This window comes from Brassica napus, chromosome C5 (genome assembly GCF_020379485.1).
Source record: "Brassica napus cultivar Da-Ae chromosome C5, Da-Ae, whole genome shotgun sequence".
NCBI classification, from domain to species: domain Eukaryota; kingdom Viridiplantae; phylum Streptophyta; class Magnoliopsida; order Brassicales; family Brassicaceae; genus Brassica; species Brassica napus.
Genome location: NC_063448.1, coordinates 37,616,867 through 37,641,664, shown reverse-complemented (window position 1 = coordinate 37,641,664; position 24,798 = coordinate 37,616,867). Strand labels below are relative to the sequence as shown.

The 24,798-nt window shown below is 38.2% G+C and overlaps 2 protein-coding genes across 2 annotated transcripts; one reads left to right on the top strand and one right to left on the bottom strand.

The window, feature by feature from the left end:
• Positions 1–9,363: 9,363 nt before the first annotated feature.
• On the bottom strand, positions 9,364–10,493 carry LOC106355406 (pentatricopeptide repeat-containing protein At1g74600, chloroplastic-like). Its single transcript, XM_013795370.2, has 2 exons — positions 10,121–10,493; positions 9,364–10,070 (listed from the first exon to the last, which is right to left on the bottom strand). The coding sequence occupies exons 1-2, from the start codon at positions 10,491–10,493 to the stop codon at positions 9,364–9,366; spliced, it is 1,080 nt and encodes a 359-aa protein (XP_013650824.2).
• Positions 10,494–18,868: 8,375 nt separating this feature from the next.
• On the top strand, positions 18,869–24,508 carry LOC111202043. Its single transcript, XM_048758699.1, has 4 exons — positions 18,869–19,020; positions 19,095–19,209; positions 19,294–19,383; positions 22,174–24,508. Exon 4 carries the CDS (start codon positions 22,204–22,206, stop codon positions 22,984–22,986), a length of 783 nt encoding a protein of 260 aa, XP_048614656.1. The 5' UTR covers positions 18,869–19,020; positions 19,095–19,209; positions 19,294–19,383; positions 22,174–22,203; the 3' UTR covers positions 22,987–24,508.
• The last annotated feature ends 290 nt before the right edge of the window (positions 24,509–24,798 follow it).

The following is a 24,798-nucleotide window of genomic DNA, read 5'->3' as shown; positions in this document are numbered from 1 at the left end:
TTATTAATAAATATTGTATCTTTCTATTAAATCATGTTATAAATAAAAAATTTTAATTTCACTTTTTTTTTTTAAAATATATTTTTTTATTAGTAAGGATTCCAAAAGTGAAACTCACGATTGGACTAACATATTTGATTAGGATCTTTAACTATTAAAAAAAAAAAAGTAAAATAAGCCTAAGGACTAGGGGTGTTCAATCCGGATATCGGTTCGGTTTCGATTCGGTTTTTTCGGTTTTTCGGTGTTTCGGTTTATAAAAAAATATCTACCATATTAAAACCATATTTAATATGGTTTGGTTCGGTTTATATACCGTCGGTTTTCGGTTTATTCGGTTTTATACCAAAAAACCGTAAATATATTTATCTTTTAAAATATTTTGTGAATTTTACTTTATAAAATTAGATATCGGCTTTAAATTTAATTATAACATGGCAATATTTTGGTTTTTAAATAATCTATTTTTTATTTTACTATTTAAATAATCAGTAAACATATTTATTTAATAACAGTAATAGTTTTATGGAATAAAAGTAAGAAATATCAGTAATCCATAATACTATTAAACAAAAAAGTAAAAAATATGTTTTTTTTTAATTTGATAAAAAAAATTTGAACTTAAAATAAAATATTAAATAACTAAAATAAACATTTAAGTAGGAAGATCATACAAATAAAATAAATTAGGTATATATTATTAATTATATTATATAATTTACATATACTTATACTTATACTTTATATTTAATTGATCGGTTTATTCGGTTTGATCGGTTTATATACCAAACCATATCCATATACCACGGTTTCTTAAAAATGACATCCATTCGGTATATTCGGTACTACCAAATCCAAACCATTTTTTCTATTTCGGTTCGGTTCGGTTTTAATTGGTTCGGTTTTACCGGATTGAACACCCCTACGGACTCCATGGTGAGGCTCCTCGTCATCAAACGGAGGAAACCTCATTCTCTTGAAGTGGCGACGGTCCCGCTTCTCCCTCCGCATCATGCACTACAAGAAAACACACCGAATTCCGACGGAGGTTCCGACGGACACCAAGGTCGTCGGACATTTGCGACGGAATACTGACAAATTTCCGACCAAATCCAAAAAAATGAAGTCGTCGGAATTCCGTCGGCCATTTCCGACGGAATTCCGACGACATACGGTTCGTCGGAATTTTCCGACGACTTTTCGACGACATTCCGATAAAAAATGTAACCGTTGTAGTCGTCGGAAGTTCGTCGGTATATTCCGACGGAATTCCGACGACATTCCGATTAACAGCAAAGTCGTCGGAATTCCATCGGTATTTTCCGACGGAATTCCGACGAACCATGTGACCGTTGCCGACAAATACATATGACCGTTGTATAGCCGTTTGGGATTGGACAATTCCGACGGAATTCCGACGGACTTCTTTATATCCGTCGGAATTTCGTCGGAAAGTCGTCGGAGGTCCGTAAGCAATTTCCTATAAATACAACCCCTCCTCATTCAACTCATTCACACTTCATTCTCTCTTCATTCTCTTTAGTCATAACAATTCCGTGAAAATCATGTCTTCAGAAGTTTATTATCGTTCGTGGATGGATAAACCTCATTTGGATCCGAACACCAATTTGCTTACGGAAGAATACGTTCAAGGGATTGGAGAATTCATGAGGCTTGTTCAACAGCAACCGGATGCAAAAAGTGGTATGTTAAGATGTCCCTGCTCTTCTTGCAATAATAATAAGGTTATAAAAGAATTTGATGTTTGGACTCATTTGTATATGAAAGGGTTTTCACGTAATTATAAAGTTTGGTACCTTCATGGGGAAACTGGTTATGAATATGGTAGTACTAGCGAACCTCAGCCTGTTAGTGAACCTCAGCCTGATATTAGGTTAGAAGAATCTAGAACGGATATAGATTATGGTGTAGGTACTGAGCAGATGGTACATGATCATTATAGAGGGGAAGAACCAAACCCCGAGTCTAGGAGATTTTTTGACATGTTGGATGCAGGAAAACAACCTTTGTATCAAAATTGTAGAGATGGTCATTCAGTCTTATCATCTGCAACTAGATTAATGGGTATTAAGACAGACTATAATTTGGCTGAAGAATGTATGGATGCGATTACTGATTTTGTCAAAGGTATTCTACCTGAGGATAACCTTGCACCGGGTTCATACTACGAGGTTCAGAAACTTGTTGCAGGTCTTCAACTACCGTATGAAGTGATAGATGTATGTATTGACAACTGCATGATCTACTGGAGAGCGGATGAGACACGGAATGTATGCAAATTTTGTGGGAAACCTCGTTATCAGGAGACGAGGGGAAGAGTTCCGATCCCATTCAAAAGAATGTGGTATTTGCCTTTGACGGAAAGATTGAAGAGGTTGTATCAGTGTGAGCGCACAGCAAAAGCAATGAGATGGCATGCAGAGCATTCCACAAATGGTGAGATTAGACATCCTTCAGATGCAAAGGCTTGGAAACATTTCCAGTCAACATATCCAGAATTTGCGGAAGAGAGAAGAAATGTTTATCTTGGATTATCTACTGATGGTTTCAGCCCATTTGGAAAGCATGGAAGGCAGTATTCTCTATGGCCAGTTATTGTGACACCGTACAACTTACGGCCGAGCTTGTGCATGCGACGAGAGTTTTTGTTTCTCTCAATTCTAGTCCCCGGGCCAGATCATCCTAAAAGATCACTAGATGTGTTTCTTCAACCACTAATATATGAGTTGCAACAACTATGGGCGCATGGTTTTGAGACATACGATGTTTCGCGCAAAGAAAACTTTCAGATGCGGGCAGTACTTATGTGGACAATAAGTGACTTTCCAGCATATGGTATGTTATCTGGATGGACAACACATGGGAAGCTATCATGTCCATATTGTCAAGATGACACAGATGCTTTCCAACTAAAGAACGGAAGGAAAACGTGTTGGTTTGACTGTCACAGACGATTTCTACCACCTGATCATCCATACCGCAGGAGTAAGACTTCGTTTACGAAGAACAAGCAGGTGTTTGATGGTCCACCTGAGGAAGTTAGTGGGAAAGATTTGTTGAAGCAGTTTAGGTATTTTGATGCAGAAAGGACGCCAGATGTAGGTGGACATGAAAACATTCGAGTCAATGCGGTTGGAGAGCTACATAACTGGCACAAAAAGAGTATTTTCTGGGATCTACCATATTGGGAGAGTCATCTATTGCGGCATAATTTAGATGTCATGCATATTGAGAAGAACTTCTTCGATAATCTGATGAACACAGTCCTTAACATCCAAGGTAAAACGAAGGATAATTTGAAGTCAAGGTTGGATTTAGTCGATATTTGTGATCGTTCTGAACTTCACGTTGATGAGAACGGTACGGCCCCTTTTCCCATTTATCGGCTAGATGGTGCTAGAAAAGAAGAGTTCTTTGATTGGATTACAGAGAAAGTGAAATTTCCTGACGGATATGCATCAAATTTGGGGAACTGCGTTGATAGAAGCGAAGGAAAGTTTACTGGCTTGAAGAGTCATGATTGTCATGTAATTATGCAGCGCCTCCTTCCGTTTGCCTTTTCAGCATTATTGCCACGTAATGTTCATGAAGCAATTGCAGGGATTAGTGTTTTTTTCCGTGACTTATGCAGCAGAGTATTGACTGAAGAGGGTATTAATAATTTGAAGACAAACGCACCAGTCAGCATGTGCAACCTTGAGAAGATATTTCCTCCATCATTCTTTGATGTAATGGAACATCTTGCTATTCATCTCGCAAGAGAATTGGAACTTGGTGGTCCTGTGCAGTACAGATGGATGTATATTTTTGAGCGTTATATGCATCATCTGAAGAAGATGGTCAAAAATCAAAGCAGGGTGGAAGGATCTATAGTATTTATTTCATATTGATAATATTTTTGTATATAGTGTATATATGGCGGAGTTGCGTATGACTCACAGGCATGCAACAGAAGATGAGCTTCGACAACTTAGAGATAACGGATTTGCTGCGTGGCTTCGTAGTTATGTGAGTCATATATCCTATTACCCTATGCAAATGATTAGTTTAAATTTAATATATATAAACTAATTAATTTTGCAATCATATATGTTTTTTTTTATAGGTGAATGATGGTTTGGCCAGAGGTCTTGTGTTCGATGATTGGATACGCGAATTTGTGCAGGGACCAAACTATGTGGTCAAATCATATCCTAAATTTTGTACGCGAGGATATGCATTCACAAGGAAAGGTCATTCTAAGACAACATATGATGCTGGTGTTTCATCTTCTTCTGGTGACGATGTCTACTACGGCAACATAAAAGAAATATTGGAAATCCAATTTCCTGGAATGGTTGGATTGCGTTGTGTAGTATTCTATTGTGATTGGTATGACACCACCCCAGATAGAGGAGTGAAGATTGATGCGTTTGGTGTTACATCAGTTCATTCGCGGCGGAAACTTCAATATTATGATCCCTTCATTCTTGGTTCGCAAGCTGATCAGGTATGTCAATATATTCATAATTTTTTACCAATATAATTAATTAATGTTATATATTGAACTAATACTTTGTATAATTGATATGTATAGGTGTGCTACATCAGTTACCCTCGGGTGACGTACAGAGACGATCCATGGGTTACTGTAACGCAAATCAACCCAAGAGGACGAGTGGATGGAACTTCTGATGATGATGAACCATTGCAACCAGAGTCTACCAGCAACGCCCAGGCAGTTGAAGATTTGGAAAATGTTCAACTCGTTGAGAATTTGACTGTGTTTGGACATGATGCTGTCGTACATTCAGAGCCGGAAGCCGAGGTTGGGGAGTTTGATGAAGATTCAGAAGATTCTGATTAGTTTTTTTTTTTTTTTTTTTTTTTAATGGTCCGTCGGAAATCCCTCGCAATATACCGACGACATAGCGACAACAACGGGTTTCATTGAAAATTGGAAAGGTCGTCGGTATTTCGTCGGAAAATACCGACGACATTCCGACGAACTTGTCGAGTTCGTCGGAATGTCGTCGATATTTTCCGACGAAATACCGACGACATGTTTTTCTATAAAGTTTCAATCATAAAAATCTATAAATTTAGATGCCAAAACTATGAAAATAACACATAATAAGTGTTTAGTATAGTATTAGATCGCAACCGTTCAAATATAACAACTCATTAAAATATTTATGTATGCATATCATTGTTTTCATAACATCTCATCTTAACATTATGTACTTATACAATCATATTTATATAAGCTTACACTACAAAAAATATTGTTGTGTAAAATCGTGTTATAAAACATTTTTATTGTTAAATCTTTATGCAAATACTATATATATTATCAAAGGTTTGGATTTTGCATTTAGAAACTTGAAAAGAACACCCTAAACACTAAGTCGTCGGAATTCCGTCGGAATATACCGACGGAATGTGTCCGTCGGAAAATACTGACGGACACGTTCCGTCGGAATTTCAATTAGCCCGGGAGAACCAAACCGCTTGAAAATTTTCGCGAATCGGCATTTGGTATATTTTAAATATACCGACGGAATACCGACGAACCCGTGTCCGTCGGAATCCACGGAAATAAAAACCCTTCTCCTTTCTTCTTCGTTATCTCCGCGGCCTCTCTCTCTCTCAAAACTCTCCGGCGATTTCGGCGATTTCGGCGACTCTCCGGCGATTCCGGCCTCTCTTCACCGGCGAATCCTCTCCTCACCCTCCTATCTCTTCCCCAAACCCCAAATCATGTAAGAATCATCCCAAACCTTTTTTTTTTCAATTGTTTAGGGTTTTGGAAGTTGATCTCGGATTTTAGGTTGTTTGATTGAACATTTTAGGATTGAATGGATAGTTTAGGATATATAAGTTAGGATTGTTGTTTTAGTTTTTTTTGGAACATTTTTTGATTTTTAAAAACGTTTTTTGATTTTTTAAAACGTTTTTTTTTATTTTTAAAAACGTTTTTTGATTTTTAAAAACGTTTTTTGATTTTTAAAAACGTTTTTTGATTTTTAAAAACGTTTTTTGATTTTTAAAAACGATTTTTTGAAAAAAATATAAATATTTAACACCATTTTTCTTCATTTATAAATTTTAACAACATTTTTCTATATTTATAAATTTTTTATAATTTTGTATACATATATATATATGTAAATCATGTATAGTAAAAATTTTAAAATTTTAAAATTTTTTATATTTTTTTTTAAGTTTCCACTAATAAATATTTAACAACATTTTTTTTTTAAAATATAAATATTTAACAACATTTTTCTTCATTTATAAATTTTTAACAACATTTTTCTATATTTATAAATTTTTTATAATTTTGTATACATATATATATATATATATATAAAAGGTTTAATAGTTTTTTTTAAAACGTTTATAAAACCTTTTGTAAATATATAAATGAAAATATGTTTGATGGGTTAATTTTTTTTTTTAGGGCCGAGGATGAAGCCCGCCCCGCAGCCCGTCTTCGACGTAGTTCGGTGAGCGGTTCCCGTGCATCGGTATCGTCTCATGACTCGGTTCCCGCATATATTCCCGCTCCAGCTCCCTCTGCCCCTCACGCTGCCCCTCACGCTGCCCCTCACGCTGCTGCTCAACAGGATCCGGGGGTCATGCCGGTTCATCTATTGGTTCAACAACCAGGTCGAGAGCATCTCCCGTTTCTCCAACTCAACCCACGACGAGGCCATAGCACTTGGTTAGTATTTTTTTTATTTGTACCGTTATATTTTTTGCTTTAATTAACTTGCTAACTTGTATTTTTTTTAAAGGTTCACCAAGTCGAAAAATGGCATTAGCCGGAGCATCAACCAGATGATGTACTCCATGCTCCGTTTTGGATATCCAAAGTGGAGTGTGATCCCTTCCGACGAACGAGAGTTGTGGTTTCGTCAGTTTGCGGTATAGTAACCCTTCATTTTTTTTAAGTTTTTACATTTTTTTACATATATTTACTTATTAAATTGTGTTTGTTTTGTAGCAAGAGTTCAACTGGCACTCCGATCTTACGGAAACAGTCCGTAAGAAATTCAACGAAAAGGCCATGGACTCTTACACAAAGCAGATAAACGCGTGGAAGACAGTTTGGCAGAAGAACAAGAAGCCACGGTTCATCAACGGGGGGGTGTGGGAGCAGTTGATAGCTCATTGGGAGAGGGAAGACACTGCAGAGACGTCTTCTAGGAACTCCAGGAACCGGAAGAGCGATCGTGGCGGGAAAGGTATGTATGTGCACAACCTCGGCGCTTGCTCCATGTCTACTAAGGAGGATGAACTTGTAAGTTTTTTATTATTATTTATCTTTATATTTTTTAAATAAATATTTTATATATTTTTTGGCTAATAATGGCGGTTTTTTTAGATCGAAGCAAATGACGGTAATCCCGTTGATCGTCTCCAACTCATTAAGGTGGCTCACACTAACAAGACGACGGGTCAAATTCAGGACCCCGTGATCAGAGGTGTAGTTGATTTGGTGGAAGCTGAGATAGTTTCTCAATCTCAGCCTCTCTCTGATGACGGCGACTCCACGGGAGCTTCAACCAACCTGTCTCTATTGCAAATAAATGAGATGGTTGAAAAGGTAATTTTTTTTATTAATATATTTTTTTTATAATGTCGATTACTTACTTGTCCATATTTACTTACTTTAAATATTTTTGTAGGCGGTTCCTAAAAGGAAAGGAGGCCGTTTAGTTGGGTTGGCCCGTCGTGCTTCTTCGTATCCGGCATCTTCTTCGCAAGCTCCGTATGCCGATCCCATGATTCTCGAGGAGCTACATGACAAAGATGAACGGATTGGGGCATTGGAGGAGCAGAACACCACTATCCTTTCGGAGAATGCCACTATCCGTTCGGAGAATGCCACTATCCTTGCTGAGTTGGCATCCCAGAAGAAGTTCAACACCGAGATTATGCAGAAGCTAGATCGTTTGATGTCTTCGAGTTCATCTTAGTTTATTTCGGCTTTATAAAACTTTCGGAATGTTTTTTTTTTCTATTTCGGTTTGTATGAATTTTAAACTTTATGAATGTTTTTTTCCTATTTCGGTTTTTATGAATTTAAATTTTATAATATTATTAGTTTTAAATTTCCAATTTTTTAAATTTATTAATATCAAAAAATATATAAAAATGCAAAATTAATTTGTAAAAAAAAAAGGGTATATACCGACGGACAACGGTCGTCGGAATATACCGACGGACATATATCCGTCGGAATTTACCGACAAACTCATTTCCGTCGGAATATACCGACGAACGTGGTTCGTCGGTATATTCCGACGACCGATGTCCGTCGGTAAATTCCGACGCCCAAAGTTCGTCGGAATAAACCGAGGAACCACGTTCGTCGGAATTGTAGTTTTCCGATGAACTCTGGTCTCGTGTAGCCGCATCGTAATATCGTCGGAAGTTCGTCAGAATGATGTTTCTCGGTATTCGTCAGAAAGTCGTCGGAATTTCTGACGAAATTCCGACGAATTTTTTTTTTCCGACGAAACGATACCGACGGACGGGTTCGTCGGAAATTCGTCGGAATAGACCGATTCCGACGAATTTCCGACGATTTCGGCCATCAGAATCCCCCTGTTTTCTTGTAGTGATGATCCACATAGTTCCCCACTGAGCCATGTAGATAGGTTCCACGACCCACGGGATCTCGTTCACGAACGTGATGGCTCCCGTGACGTGGTACAAAACCTTGACGTCTCGGACCTGCTCCCAGGGCATTGGCATGTTCTCAAGAAGCTTGAAGACGACGTGAGGAACGAATTTGAGTGCTCCTAGGTATACGCGTTTCTCGTGAGTGAATTTCTTCGATGACATGTCGCCGTGGTCCTTGATGATCTTCCTGACGTGCTCAGGCGGCATGTCTTCCTTTTGAGTCTCCACGTGTCCGAACCTCCTCTTGTTGTCCCCGTAGCGTTTCGAATTTAGCTGCGTCCATCTACGAGACTTCTCTTCGAGAGTAGGAGTCGGATTACAAGGACCTGTGCCGGGAGGGGCTAAGAGCATGATTAATCCCACCTCTTAAGACCATGTTTATCCACAGAAACCCACTTGTGTTTCTTAATGATTATTTAATTATATAAAATGTACTTAAGTGAACTTAAGAACTTTAGTTAAGAAACTTTCATTTTGAATGGTCTAATGAGAGTTTTTTAATTAAGGGTTCTTATAATTTTTTTTTTAAAGATAAAATTTATTTATTAAATAATAAATAATAAAATTTCATAGTTGTCACTTTATCTTTAAGATGAATGGAACAAGTGCAAAGAGTTTAATATTGAATTATCTTGGACTGTATTCAAATGAATGACCAAAGCTTACATGTCAGAGAGAACTCCACCCTGGTTCCTTCTCTACACCTTTTCCTTTCATCAACTTCCGAGTTTCCTCCACTTCTTCCCATTCACCAACCTGTGCAAGGATGTTCGAGAGTGAAACATACGCTCCAGCGTCTGACGGCTCTAGCTCTATAGCCTTTTTGGCAGCTAGCTTCCCGAGTTCAACATCCTCGTGAAGTCTGCAAGCAGCAAGCAATGTTCCCCAGACCAAAGTGTCTGCTTTAATAGGCATATTGTTGATAAAACTCTCAGCTTCTGTAAGTCTTCCTGACCTCCCCAAAGCATCGACCATGCAGGCATAATGGCGGTTCTCAGGTTCCATACCGTAGTTTTCTACCATCGAGTTTAGATGCATATAAGCTTCTTCGGCCAAACCACCATGACTACAAGCGGACAAGACTCCCACAAAAGTCACTTTATCAGGCTTGATTCCTTTTTGCTTCATGAGATTGAACATTTGTAACGCTTCAGTGCCCTTTCCATGTTGCGCAAAACTTGCAATCAGCGAAGTCCATGTGATTAAGTTTGGACCATTGATCTGGTTGAATGCTTTACAGCAATCCTCAATGCTTCCAAATTTCGAATACATTGTCAGTAGAGAACACCCCACAGAAGGCTCTGTGCATAATCCAATCTTTGTGATGTAGGCATGAACTTGAGCTCCTAGAGATGATGCGTCCGAGAGAGAAGTGGCTTTAAAAATGGAAGAAAAGCACAAACAGTAAGAACAGCAGATAGAGTACTCTCATCAGGACTGGTCCCATCAGACAACATCTCGCCGAATAGTCTAATAGCTTCCTTTAGATAACCGTACTCATTGTCACCAGATATCATAGAAGCCCAGCAAGCATTGTCTTTAACAGGTATCTCCTGGAATAAACTAAATGATTCTTCCAAACTACCACACTTGGAGTACATTGTGAAAAGAGAGATTCCAACAGTGAGGTCAAGGACCAACCCACTTTCGAGAAGCCGTTCCCGAATAAAACCATCAGAGGGAATGATGACACAAGGCTTTTGGATTTCATCATCATCGCTAGTTTTGGAGTCTACAAAGCAGTTCATGAACCAACAGGTGTAGAGATAATTGATCCCACTACAAGAAAACGTCTCCATAACAACGAAGGTTTACGACGAAAATATTTCCTCGTAAATTTACATGGTGTTTACAACGCAGTTACGAGGAGACCAAATTTCGTCGTAAACTCCATGTAAATTTACGAGGAAATATTTTCGTCGTAAAGTCCATGTAAGTTTACGACGAAAGTACGTGGAATGAGAAATACGTCGTAATCGTTACATCGACATTACAACGAAACATGTTACCGTTATATTTAGGTGAAAACGTGTATTCAATGTGCTTTAACTTACCTAATTTCGTCGTAAAGTCGTTGTAAATATTATGTTAAAACCATGTAAAATCCATGTAAAACATTCCTTGTAAAATTGTTGTTATATTTCAACTACCCAACTCAAAAATTTCTCTATATATATGTCATTTCTCACAACTCTCTTCCTCACAACACACAAACGGAAAAAAAAAATCAGAAAAAAAAATTTCAAAAAAAAATCTAAGAAAAAAATGGCCGGTGGCGGTAGTATTTATGAGTTACGGAGTTGGATGTATTTGCACAAAGATTCTGACGGGAGGGTGACGAACGCATTTTTGAGATTCTGACGGGAGGGTGACGAACGCATTTTTGAGCGGGCTAGAGACATTCATGCACCAGGCGGGCTGTACACCGATCAAGCAGGAAAGCAGTAAGATGTTCTGCCCCTGTCAGAAATGCAAGAATTCAAAATTTGCACGTAGTGAAACTGTATGGAAGCATTTAGTAAACAAAGGATTTACACCACAATACTACATTTGGTATCAACATGGAGAGGGTTATGGGGGAAATGAAGCTAGTAGTAGTAATAATAATTTTGAGGATGCTCATCATAGTGAAGAACCGAATCATTTGCATAATGAATATAATTATCATCAAGAGGAGCAGATGGTAGATCATGATAGGGTTCAAGATATGATTAGTGATGCATTTTTAAAAACAACTACAACAATATCTGATGGAACTGGAAATGTAGAAGAACCTAATTTGGATGCAAAAAAGTTTTATGAAATGCTAGATGCTGCAAATCAACCAATCTACACTGGTTGTAGAGAAGGTCTCTCTAAATTGTCTCTAGCAGCTAGGATGATGAATATTATAACGGATCATAATTTACCTGAGAATTGCATGGATGCATGGGCGGAGTTGTTTAAAGAGTATTTGCCAGAAGACAACGTGTCTGCTGAATCTTATTATGAGATTCAGAAATTGGTTTATAGTCTTGGGTTGCCTTCGGAGATGATTGATGTTTGCATCGACAACTGCACGATCTACTGGAAAGAAGATGACAAGTTAGAAGAGTGTCGATTCTGCAAAAAACCACGATTCAAACCGCAAGGCCATGGGAGGAATAGGGTACCGTACCAAAGGATGTGGTACCTACCAATTACAAACATATTGAAAAGATTATATCAATCTGAGAGGACTGCTGCGTCGATGAGGTGGCATGCGGAACATGTCCAAAGAGATGGTGAGGTTGCACATCCATCAGATGCAAGAGCGTGGAAACATTTCACCAAGGTACACGCAGATTTTGCTACAAATATTCGGAATGTCTATCTTAGGTTATGCACCAATGGATTTAGTCCATTTGGAATGTCTGGTAGACAATATTCTTTATGGCCAGTCATTCTTACGCCGTACAATTTACCGCCGGATATGTGCATGGAACAAGAATTTCTATTTTTGACCATATTAATCCCTGGGCCGAAGCATCCAAAACGGTCTCTTGATGTTTTTCTTCAACCGTTGATAGAGGGCTAAAGCAATTGTGGTCAGAAGGGGTGAGGACGTACGATTGTTCCTTGAAAAACAATTTTACGATGCGAGCAGTTCTGCTGTGGACGATAAGTGATTTCCCTGCTTATGGGATGTTGTCTGGCTGGACAACACATGGAAGATTAACTTGTCCATATTGTCTTGGATCGACAGATGCTTTTCAACTGAAGAATGGTAGGAAGAGTTGTTGGTTTGATTGTCATCGTCGCTTTCTTCCACTTGCCCATCCGTACAGAAGAAATAAGACATTGTTTCGGCACAAGAAAATTGTCAGAGACAGTCCTCCTCCATATCTCACCGTCCAGCAGATCGAAGCAGACATTGATTATTACGGAGCTCAGGAAACAGTTAAGGTTGTGGGAAATTGGCATGTTCCTGGAAATATGCCTGATGGGTATGGTGTCTCTCACAATTGGCATAAGAAGAGTATATTTTGGGAGCTACCCTATTGGAAGGATCTTCTCTTACGCCACAATCTGGATGTCATGCATATTGAGAAGAACTTTTTTGAGAACATCATGAATACATTACTTAACGTCCCTAGGAAGACAAAAGATAACAAAACGTCAAGGATGGACATACCTGATATTTGCTCAAGAAGTGAGTTACATATCAAGAGCAATGGAAACGTTCCTGTTTCCATCTTCCGGTTGTCATCAGAAGCCAAAACAACCTTGTTTGACTGGGTTGCATCAGAAGTTAAGTTTCCTGATGGTTATGTTTCAAATCTGTCAAGATGTGTTGAACGAGGTCAAAAGTTCTCCAGAATGAAGAGTCATGATTGTCATGTGTTTATGCAACGACTACTTCCATTTGCTTTTGCCGAGCTCCTTCCAGCAAATATCCATGAAGCACTTGCAGGTAATTATATTTTTATAATATATATACATATGTTATGAAATGTTATTAATTTGATTACTTTTGCAATATACAACCATCAGAGCATTTTCCAGAGATCTTAGCACACGTACGTTCAAGGAAGAAGTCATCGAACAACTTCATCAGAACATTCCGATCATATTGTGCAACCTGGAGAAGATATTTTCTCCTTCATTTTTTGACGTCATGGAGCATCTAGTTGTCCACCTACCGTATGAAGCATTGCTTCGTGGACCTGTTCACAACGGATGGATGTATCCGTATGAGCGACAGATGAAACATTTGAAGGGGAAAGCAAGAAATCTTGCAAAGGTGGAAGGTTCAATAGTTGCGGGGAGTTTGACAGCCGAAACATCTAACTTCACATCATACTACTTTGCTCCAACTGTTCGTACGAGAAAAGGGAGTTCCTAGAAGATATGATGATGGTGGAGTACCGACATCATATCCAATTGATGGTGTTCCTGACATTTTCTGCGAAATTGCACGGTTTGGTGGTAAAACGAAAGAAGTATGGTGGTCATGTGAAGAGGATAAACATAGTGCCCACACTTATATTCTGCTCAACTGCGAGGATGCAGTTACCCGTTACTTTGAAAGGTAAATATTTTTGTGAATGTTAATTATATGAATTGAAGTTAATTATGTATGACTTGATTATTTGTTTAATTTGCAGCATGTTTGTATCTCAAGTTGAAGAAGCAATACCAGGAATATCTGCAACTAATGTGGACACACGTAAAGATAAGCACTTTGTCAAGTGGTTAAAATCACATGTACGTAATATATCTCATATATTGATTAATTAAGTAAGTGTTTTGATACTTCAATATTAATTAAGAATATCTGCTTTTTGCAGGTTGATTATGACGATCCTTATTATCCCGTATGGTTTCACGAATTGGTTCAAGGTCCAGTTGCAAAGGTCACCACATCACCTATGTATTTCACACGAGGATTTACCTTTCACACATACGAGTATGGGAGACATCGGGCAACGAGTAACTACGGAATATGTGTGAAAGGTGAAACAGACTTTTACGGGATCTTGCAGGAGATTATTGAAGTGGAATTTCCGGGGTTATTGAAGCTAAAATGCGTCCTCTTCAAATGTGAATGGTTCGATCCTGTTGTGAACCGAGGGATTCGGTATAACAAATTTGGTGTTGTGGATGTCAATTTTGGGAGAAGATACAACAAATTTGAGCCTTTCATTTTAGCTTCACAAGCCGAGCAAGTTAGCTTCCTTCCTTATCCTCGGCTTCGAACTTCCGGGATAAACTGGTTAGCTGCTATCAAAATTACACCTCGTGGACGCATTGTCGCTGGAGAAGAACCGCCCTTGCAAGAAGAAGACGCTATCAATGAAGTTGAGGTACCAGAACAACCAACTGATGAAATCCTTTTGATCGACCCGCAAAACTTTCAATATGAAGATATTTCCGAAGATGCGACAGATGAAGCACGTGAAGACGAGTTCGAGAGAAGCGACGATGATGATTGTAATGATAGTGATGAGAACGAAAATGATTTAGAGTGATGTAATATTGATGAGAACGAAAACGATTTAGAGTGATGTAATATATGTAACAAATGTTGTATTTCTCTATTGTAACGTATGTTTAAAGAAATATTATTTTTTTACCATCTTAATGTATGTGTAACAAATGTTGTTTTATATAATATGTATTTCTTTAGTTTTTAAAAATTTATTTGGAGTTTTAGGGTTTTAGAGTTTAAGTTGGAGAAAGAGCAAGAAGTAGTAGAGAAGAAGATATGATGTTATATGATATGTGACTTTGGGGTTTAGGGATTTCATTCTCGGTGTTTAGGGCTAAGCGTTGTAAAATCGTTGTAAAAATAACACGGGCTTGGTAACTTCGTCGTAAATGGTTAAATCGATTCCACGTAATTTCGTCGTAAATGGAAAAAGACGGGTCTAGTAACTTCGTCGTAAACGGAAAAGCCTGGTAAATCGATTCGACGTAATTTCGTCGTAAATGGAAAAAGACGGGCCTGGTAACTTCGTCGTAAACGGAAAGCCTGGTAAATCGATTCGACGTAATTTCGTCGTAAACAGACGCGGGCCTGGTAACTTCGTCGTAAATGAAAAAACGCGGGCCTGGTAACTTCGTCGTAATATTACGTCGCATTTACGATGAAACGTTTTCTATATATTGAGACGCCGAGAGCGAGGCTGCCTCGTTCATTCCTCCCAAACTCCTTTGCTTTCCCTCTAAGGTACACTCCCTTTCCTCTTCTATTTTTTTTAAAGTTAGTTTAGGTGATTAATTAGTTAGGTAATTAGTTTAGGTGATTAGTTAGGTGACGGAATACTATAGTTTAGGTGATTAGTTAGGTAACAGAATAATTTTTTAATTATGTCGTAATTGATTAAATTTATTTTAATTTTTTTAGATGGCTCCTAGGAGGAAACCAGCAGCACCTACATCTTCCGGATTTGTTTGGCGATGGTTCCGGTACATCTTCTTCCGGTCCATCGTCTTCCGATGCAGTTCCAGACTCTCAAACTTCTCAGAGAGTTTCTTCGAGTCCTCCTCTTCCACCGCAGATGCCTCCACCACCTCCTCCAGCGGCTGCACCTCAGCCTGTCCCAGAAGCTGCAGTTCATCCGGATTTGCGTGTGCCTTCATATGCTCCATTCGCGAGATATACGGTGGAGGATTTGCTTGCCCAGCCTGGACGGGAGGGTTTGGATGTTCTAGACCCCGATAGACCCCGATGAACTTATGGTAAGTTATTAATTTTTATTACATTAAAATTTAAATTATTTTTATTTTCTAACGGTTAAATTGTTTTTTTTTTCAGGTTTGGGGCTAACACCGTGTTAGCTGGAGCGTTTCGGCGACGATTAAGGGTTACTACGACGGGGCATATCCGAACTGGAGCAAGACACCAAATCACGTTAAGATCACTTGGTTTAAATTTTTTGCGGTAAGATTTTTAAATTTAATTAAATTTTCACTTTTAAATATATATATATATATATATATATATATATATATATATATATATATTTTAATATTTATTATTAATTGTAATTTTTTCAAATTTTTTGTGTTTCAGCAAAAGTGGCATTGGTCTTTGGGAATCACCGAGAGAGTGAAGGCAGAATTCGTTGCAAAGGCAAAGATCCGCCTCTGCAACACAGTCTCCGATTGGAAGGACAAGTGGGAGATCTACGGGTATGAGAGAAAGCCCACTGAGTTCACGAAGGATGTGTGGGATGGCCTTATCGCCTATTGGGAGCACCCCTATTCGATCAAAAAGGCCAATTCGTCCTCGGCTTCTCGAAGGGCGAATGATAAAGATGGTCATTTGCCCATGCTTCACAGAACCGGACAGAAACCTCATGCAGGAATCCGTCTAGAAGCTGTAAGTTTTGTTTTAAATATATATTTTAAAATATTCAATAATTTAATTTTTAATATTTAATTTAATTTTTTTTTGTAGTTCGAGAAGACGGGACTCTTACCATCTCTATTTGACCTATTCAAGATGACTCACGCCACATCCGACGGAGTTTTTGTGGATCCTGCATCTGAGAAACTCTTCCAAGCAGTGGCTGCTCGGATTGAAGAACGGGAGACGCAACTAACCCAGGAGTCTCCCGATGGATTACCCGTCACATTGTCCACCGAAGATGCCGACAGAATCTTCGAAGAGGTACAACTTAAAATTTTTGTTTACATTATTAACTATATTAATATATGTTTTAATTTTATAGGTGGCTCCTAAAAAGAAAGGACATATAGTCGGTATAGGCTCTGTTAACGAAGTTGCAAGGGCAACTTCGTCATACACTTCGAGACGGGATGAAGAGACTTCTCAAATGATAGCTCGAATGGATAGCCAGCAGGTTCGTTTAGACTCTCTTGAGGATTTACTAGACGTGATGGCCGTGGAAAACCCGGTTACGCAGAGAATGTTGAGTGAGAGACGAGCCGCTCTTGGGTTGCCAGTACGAGATCCCCAAGAGTCCGATCCAACCCGTCAACAGCCGAGCAACCCCACCGACTACTTCGAGGATATGTAGTTTTTTTTATATTTCTGTTTGTATTATGAATTTAAATATTATTGTATGACTTTTAAATGCTTTTTGTAAAATATGTTTTTCATTTTCATATTTCGTTTTAAAATTTAAATTATTTTAAATTCCGAATATTAAATAAATTCAAATTTATTATATATATTAATAATAGGAATCGATGTAAACTTCACGTAAATGTTTACGAGTGATTAACATCGAAAGATTTACGAGGGTTTTACATCAAAATGTTCACGTGTTCGTTACAACGAAAGTATTTACGTCTGCTTTACATCGAAACGGTTACGTGGAGTTTACCACGAAAACTTACGTCTCGTTTACGACGAAACCTTGCCCTGCGCTTTATGAGGAATTTTTGTCTTCGTAAACGTAACAAGTCGTTTACGACGAAATCTCCGTTACGACGGACGTTTTACAACGAAACGTTTTTCGAGGTTAATTCGTCGTAAAACCCCGTTTACGACGAATTTACAATGAATATTGACCTCGTAAAAAATATGTTTTCTTGTAGTGTCCAGTGAACACTCAATTTGCCATTGTTAAAGGAGTTTCCGAAGAAGGATTAGAGAAGACACATCGGAGTTCTCGCAAGAGAGACGGTTTTCATGTCGCTTCTGCTGATTAGAGATTCTGAGGAGAGAACATTAACAAAAGTCATCGTCGTCCTGCAGAGAACACGAGAGAAGACGGAGACGAGGAGAGAAGACGAGAAGATGAAAGAAAAGAAAAAAAATTGATATTTGACGGTTTGCTGACACGTGGTGTAAAAAATCCACTAAAGATCGGTCCTCAAATTCCCATATTAAGGATCGGTTATATTCTTTTAATTTTGTTTGGATTTAATTAAATCAGTTATTTTCTTTAAAAATCCACTTAGAAACTGGGATAATGATGGCCTAAGTGGGTTTTTTTAAAACCACATATTCCTTCTCTTCTGCAAGAGGCAAGTTTGGTAGGGTTCTTGTATTGTTCGCGGACTCCATTGACACATGGCGATCCGCGATTGGTTCGTTTTTAATTTTTTTTTTAAGTAAATAAAAATAAGAACCCAAATGGGGTTTTAGGGTTAATAGTGCGCTAAGGGCATAGGGCATAGCATCGTCGTTGTTCCACATGGCTAGGGTTTTCAAATCCAAACGCCGAAAAGAGTCGCTGAGGTGTAAATCTTAGAACGAGATCTGTATCAACGTCGTGAATCTATTAGTGAGGCTAATCGAGTAATGAAAACCCCTAAAACTATTTTTGGTGGAGTCGCTTTTTTTTTTTTTTTTTTTTTTTTATCATCGGAAACGAGTAAGACCACCTCCAACGGAGGATATAAACAAGGTCTCTTCAAAAAAAAAGCAAAAAAAATAAACGAAAAAGAGAAAAAGCCACAGAACCGCTGTCTAAAACAGCATTTGTAGAGTTGCTAAAAACCCCTTAACGTAGCTGCTTGGTATAGGCTAATCGTTTTAGGCAAAAAGAGGAAAAATTAGAGCTCTCCGTCTCTCTTTCATCGAGTGAAACCTCAATTTCTTTGGAGGTGCTCTGATTCTTTGATCATACTTGAGATGAGTTTTTGTGTTGATTTTCTCAACAAAATTAGGGCGTTTACGTTTCTTTGCCATGGGTGAGGACTGAGAGCCACAAATCCTATTAATTGAAGTTGGTAAAATACAATATGCTTCTTGTTTTATCAAGAGATTGATAGTGCGACGTCCTCGGGATCCTCTGAGGAGAAAGCCATTGATCCAGTGGAGATAATTCCTTTGAATCAAGTTTCTCAAACCACCGTGGAAGCTTCTTTACAAGGGAAACCACAAAGGTTAGTTCCGGTTTAGTAACTTGATTAGTTCTGTTGCGGTTTCTTTCTCATTTTGACTTGGCTGGTTAAATTAGACCCATCTTACTCAGAGCCATCAGTTTCAAACAGAGGACAACGGGTAATAGTGATCATGAAGGCCGTCGGGTCCCTGTGGAGCTCAAGGGTCCTCCTTCTAGATCTTCTTTGGAGGTTTTGGAACTAAAACTTTTTTACCATTTATCGTCCATAAATAAAAGAGGCAGGTTATTAACTGGTTTTGTGTGAATTTGATAGAATAGTGATTGGAGTAAGGCAGAGTCTCTAGTTAAGGTAGAACTACAAGCGGATGTTGAGCTTATAAGATCCAGCACTAGAGGGTTTGCTGTAAGTATTCATTTATGGTTTATGGTTTATGGTATCATCTCGTTTTGGTTATTATCGTAGAAGTCGGATAACCAGACTGAGATAAACGATATAACAAAATAACATGTTAAGGAAATTGACGATTTGTAAAGCGAATACAAGAACGATAAGAAATTGTATTCGCAAATATACATGGAGTCGAGATATAATCTCTTTCCTTAACTCTAAATATTCGCTCCGTTAGTGAGACGGTACTGTACGAATATCGAGTCCCAGGATACAACCATGGCAGACGATCACGCTTCACTCATGAATCGCCCTATCGAACTATAAACTCTACGAAACACTCTCGTATTCACGACTTACGGTAAGGGATTTTTGCTGTTGGTTTCGATGCGGAAAAAGTTAAGAAATGAAGAGAGAAGAGAGTCGATATATAAAGAAGAGACGAGGAGCGGTTTTTCGAAACTGTTGCCAACGTTTTCCGAAAATCTCTCAAGGATCTCGTAGTGGAACGTTGAGCAACTTTCTCCGCAAGTTTCTCTCTTGTTGACTCGGTTCTGATCCATTTCGAACAGATAAACTTTGTGTCGTTTTTAGACAAACTACATGTCGTTTTTAGACAAACTACATGTCGTTTATACACAAATGTCCTACTGGTTTTTAGAAATGAAATGGCAAAAAACGGTTGAGCTTAACTTGGTCCAAAAAGAATCTTATTGGGACGGAGGCCCTCCACCAAGACCCAAGACCAAGACCCAAGACCCAAGACCCAAGACCCAAGACCCAAGACCCAATTTTTTTCCTCTTGGCCGATGTGGGATACTTCCCCATGACCTCTTATTCATTTAATTGACATTTCCTTGGGTTTATTATATCTAAAGCCCATGTCATTTACATTCACCTTTTAATTAAAGCCCAAAGGCATTTAATTGATCCAACAATCCCCACATGAATAGAAATGGATCTTCTAAACATATGCAAACTAAATGCAGACTCGATAGACTCTAAAAAAAAAAACTATACTTATTCTAATCCTGACTAGACTAGACAGACTTATCGAGAGTGTTTGCGAAAAATTCACTGTGTTTGAGTTGGTGGCATTTTTAAGCCTTGAACCACTCATAGTTAATATTTGTCGGGTTTACTTTACCAGAAGGTGAACATGATGTCTTGAACCAACCGGTGTTTTATGTAAACCGAGACAACAGGCATAACACAGCTTCATTTTCTCTTAGAACTTAGTTCTCTATTGTGTTCATTGTGTGATGTGCCGTGGGGTAGCGCACCGGGCAAAACAGGCATGCATGGCTTGATCATGGAAAGCAGTAAAGATATATGTTCATTGTTTGACTCATATCTTACAAACCACGAGGCTTCTACGCATGAAATCACTTGGAGAATGTTCTCAACTCAATTACGGAGCTCCTTGAAGAAGAATCAGATCAAACGGAGTTCATATGTGATAGTTATGCTATTTACAAATCAGGTGATCTTCAGTTCTCGCGAATTCAGACCACCCGAGAAGCTCGAAATGGCTAACCTTCTTTCTGATGAACCAACGGTCAATTCAATCATGACAAAGGTTATTATTCATTTTCTAAATGTTCAAGAAAGCATTGGGCTTGGTGGTTTTCAAAAAGATTCAAAAACGAACTTGTTTGGGCCAAATGGAGAAACCGATAAATATTGGCTAAAGGAAAAGATGGATTTCGACCAGGCCTCAAAGGGACATGTCTTGGCCCATATCAGGAGTATATTCTTCACCTTTCAAATTCCTGGTCGTGGCTATATGAAGAGGTAGTCCAAGTTTCAGTCAAAGACTTTATTTAGTCAAGTCTTTGTTTCTATTTCCAATGTCTTGTTTTTAGCACATTTTTCTTTGGATCTCTACAACTTGTAATCCTATAAATAAGGCCTTAGAACCACGAAATAAAACAGATTGTTTTTCCCTTTTTATGAGTTTCTCTCATTGTTCTTTGTTTAGAACACTTCTTAGTTTCTTGGTGAGGTTATCTCCAAGTCTCGATCCTTCTTTTGTTGGACCGGTGCGTCACATCTGGCAACGATCGAAGTCTGGTAGTATCTTTGGGCTATTCCGCAACCCTTAGTGTCACCCCTCGATCCATCAGTTCTCAATCCTCTCGGATCTGAGTTCATATCAACCTTACCGAAAGAGTGATCCATATTTTGGTCGTATCAAGTGGTATCAGAGCCACTCTTCCGGTAACTCTATTATCATTTCATCTTCTCATCTCTCCATCTTCTTCAAACATTTCTTCTTCTACCTTTCTTGAATCCGGGCCCTTCATTACCATCCATTTATATAAAAAAAAAAAATTTACGATTTGATTCAAAAAAAAAAAAAAAAAAAAAAATAGAAAAAGTTCAAAGTTTGTTTTGTGGATTGGTGGTGGAAGAGAAAGCCTGCTGGCTGAGGAGAAATCCAGCCTGAAAGGTGGTTAAAACGGATTTCAAAAATCAAAAATCTCTTATCTATCTATCTTGAGAAAAACCCTTTGTTTGCTTTGGATCTACCCATTGGGATTCTTGATTTGTTCTCTTAGAACCTTGAGGAGACTCTTGAGTGACCACTAAAATCTTAGAGAAACACTTGTGTGGGTGAGATCAAACACTTGAGAGTGTGAGGATTATTTTATCTGTTAACCCTTTTGTGTTAAGTAATTTTTCAGGATAAAGATGTTTGGTCTTCACAAGGGAAGTAGCAAGAAGAAATTCCAGCGAGAGGCTAACTTTAAATCTTCATCTCAAAATTCATTGAATGTTTTTGATGATTTTGTTCCTGTGCAGGAAAGACTAGCCCAAAGAAGACCACATAAGATGCCGAACAGGAGGTGCAAAGAGCAGTTCAAAACGTCCAAAGGCGAAGCTGATCCAAAAAGGAAACATTTTCAGTTTGATGTCCAACAATTTTGTGATAACTTTGTGAAGGGTGTGGACAAAGCCCTCAAGGACGTCAGCAAGAGCCAAAAGAAGAGCACACCCACACGTGCCCCAGTAGCTGAGCCATCAATTTTCATCAGTGAAAAACCCAAAGGTAAATCTGAAAACAACCTTGAAGATCTAAAAGATTTTTCAGATTCTTTACCAATTTTTGATAAGTATGATGAAGAGCTAATGGAAAGTTGGATCACTTGTGAGGATGAATGTGATCTTCCTTCTCCAAAACCTGATCTTATGTTTGATATTGATAATGAAGAGACTAATGGACTAACCTGTTTTGAACCGGAGCATCCGAGTAGTCTTGTTCTAGTTTCACAGGTTTTTGAGGAAGAACCATTGAACTACCAACATCAAGGACCACGTCTTGAGACTAGGAGACCCTTGGACAATGATCTTAGTCCCATCTTTGATGAAGAAGACGAGCTTGATCCAATCTTTGATGAGGAAGCACCAAGCACATCATCCATCATCATAGAGAAACATCTTTGCTTTGATCCAGGCACAACTTCTACGCCTTTGCCTAAAAAGCACTGTGAGAAACTTTATTTACTTAATTCTCTGCCTGAAATGTTTGTTAAGATCAGTTCTCCTGTTGTAAATCGTTTTGGTTTTGACAAAGTTAAAGATTTTGTGTTTCAAATTCTGTTTTTGATAACATGATTCATTCTTCTGAGAAATTTGAACTTGACGGAATTCTTGATCAAAAACGTTTTCAAAATGGCAATGACATCCATTTTGGATTTGTTTTGAGTCTTGATCAGTTTTTGAAACATAGCAAAAGTTTTGATCATCTTGAAAAGTCATTTGAGCTTGATTTGCAACAGTCTGATTTTTGTGCTAGAAAATCGTTTGATTCATCTGTCTTCAAAGAAAATGACTTTAATCTGAGCCCTTATAGACATGAACTGATCACTGGTAATTTATTTGCATCCACTTGTGCCTTGGACGAATTTTTGGTTAAGAAGTTGCTGAAACAAAAATCACATAGAGCTGAAACCGATTTTATTTTTGATTCTGTTTTGAAGCTTGATAACTTGTGTGTTGAAACTGATAAACCTTGGCATAATTTGAAACCAATGTTTGAAAATTGTGTTGTCTTGAGCTTTGATGTCATCTTGGTTTACAACACATTCTTTGATGATTATCCTAAGAGCTTGGATCATGTTCTTGATGTCCTAAGGATAGAGAAACTCTTTGATTATTTCTCTCGCAGATTTGATGTGGTTTCCCTAGTTGTTTTGAAAGTACAGGATAAGTATGATCAGTTCCCAAGGAGAGAAAACACTGGTGAACGCCAAAGTTCTTATGTATCAGGGACATGGAACTGGAAGTACTTGAGGAAAACAAGTCCAAAACTCCAAGGAACTTTCTGTCCATACTTTTCCTTCATTGAATTTTATATGATTTTAAAATTCGTTTTCTCTTATTCATTTCCTTTTGATAGAGGTGAAATGGATTTGAGGTCAAATCCTTTTCAAGAGGGAGGGAATGATGTGCCGTGGGGTAGCGCACCGGGCAAAATAGGCATGCATGGCTTGATCATGGAAAGCAGTAAAGATATATGTTCATTGTTTGACTCATATCTTACAAACCACGAGGCTTCTACGCATGAAATCACTTGGAGAATGGTCTCAACTCAATTACGGAGCTCCTTGAAGAAGAATCAGATCAAACTGAGTTCATATGTGATAGTTATGCTATTTACAAATCAGGTGATCTTCAGTTCTCGCGAATTCAGACCACCCGAGAAGCTCGAAATAGCTAACCTTCTTTCTGATGAACCAACGGTCAATTCAATCATGAAAAAGGTTATTATTCATTTTCTAAATGTTCAAGAAAGCATTGGGCTTGATGGTTTTCAAAAAGATTCAAAAACGAACTTGTTTGGGCCAAATGGAGAAACCGATAAATATTGGCTAAAGGAAAAGATGGATTTCGACCAGGCCTCAAAGGGACATGTCTTGGCCCATATCAGGAGTATATTCTTCACCTTTCAAAGTCGTGGTCGTGGCTATATGAAGAGGTAGTCCAAGTTTCAGTCAAAGACTTTATTTAGTCAAGTCTTTGTTTCTATTTCCAATGTCTTGTTTTTAGCACATTTTTCTTTGGATCTCTACAACTTGTAATCCTATAAATAAGGCCTTAGAGCCACGAAATAAAACAGATTGTTTTTCCCTTTTTATGAGTTTCTCTCATTGTTCTTTGTTTAGAACACTTCTTAGTTTCTTGGTGAGGTTATCTCCAAGTCTCGATCCTTCTTTTGTTGGACCGGTGCGTCACATCCGACAACGATCGAAGTCTGGTAGTATCTTTGGGCTATTCCGCAACCCTTAGTGTCACCCCTCGATCCATCAGTTCTCAATCCTCTCGGATCTGAGTTCATATCAACCTTACCGAAAGAGTGATCCATATTTTGGTCGTATCATTGTGGCCCTGAACTATTCCTGGTTTTCATGAGTGAACTTAGAGAAT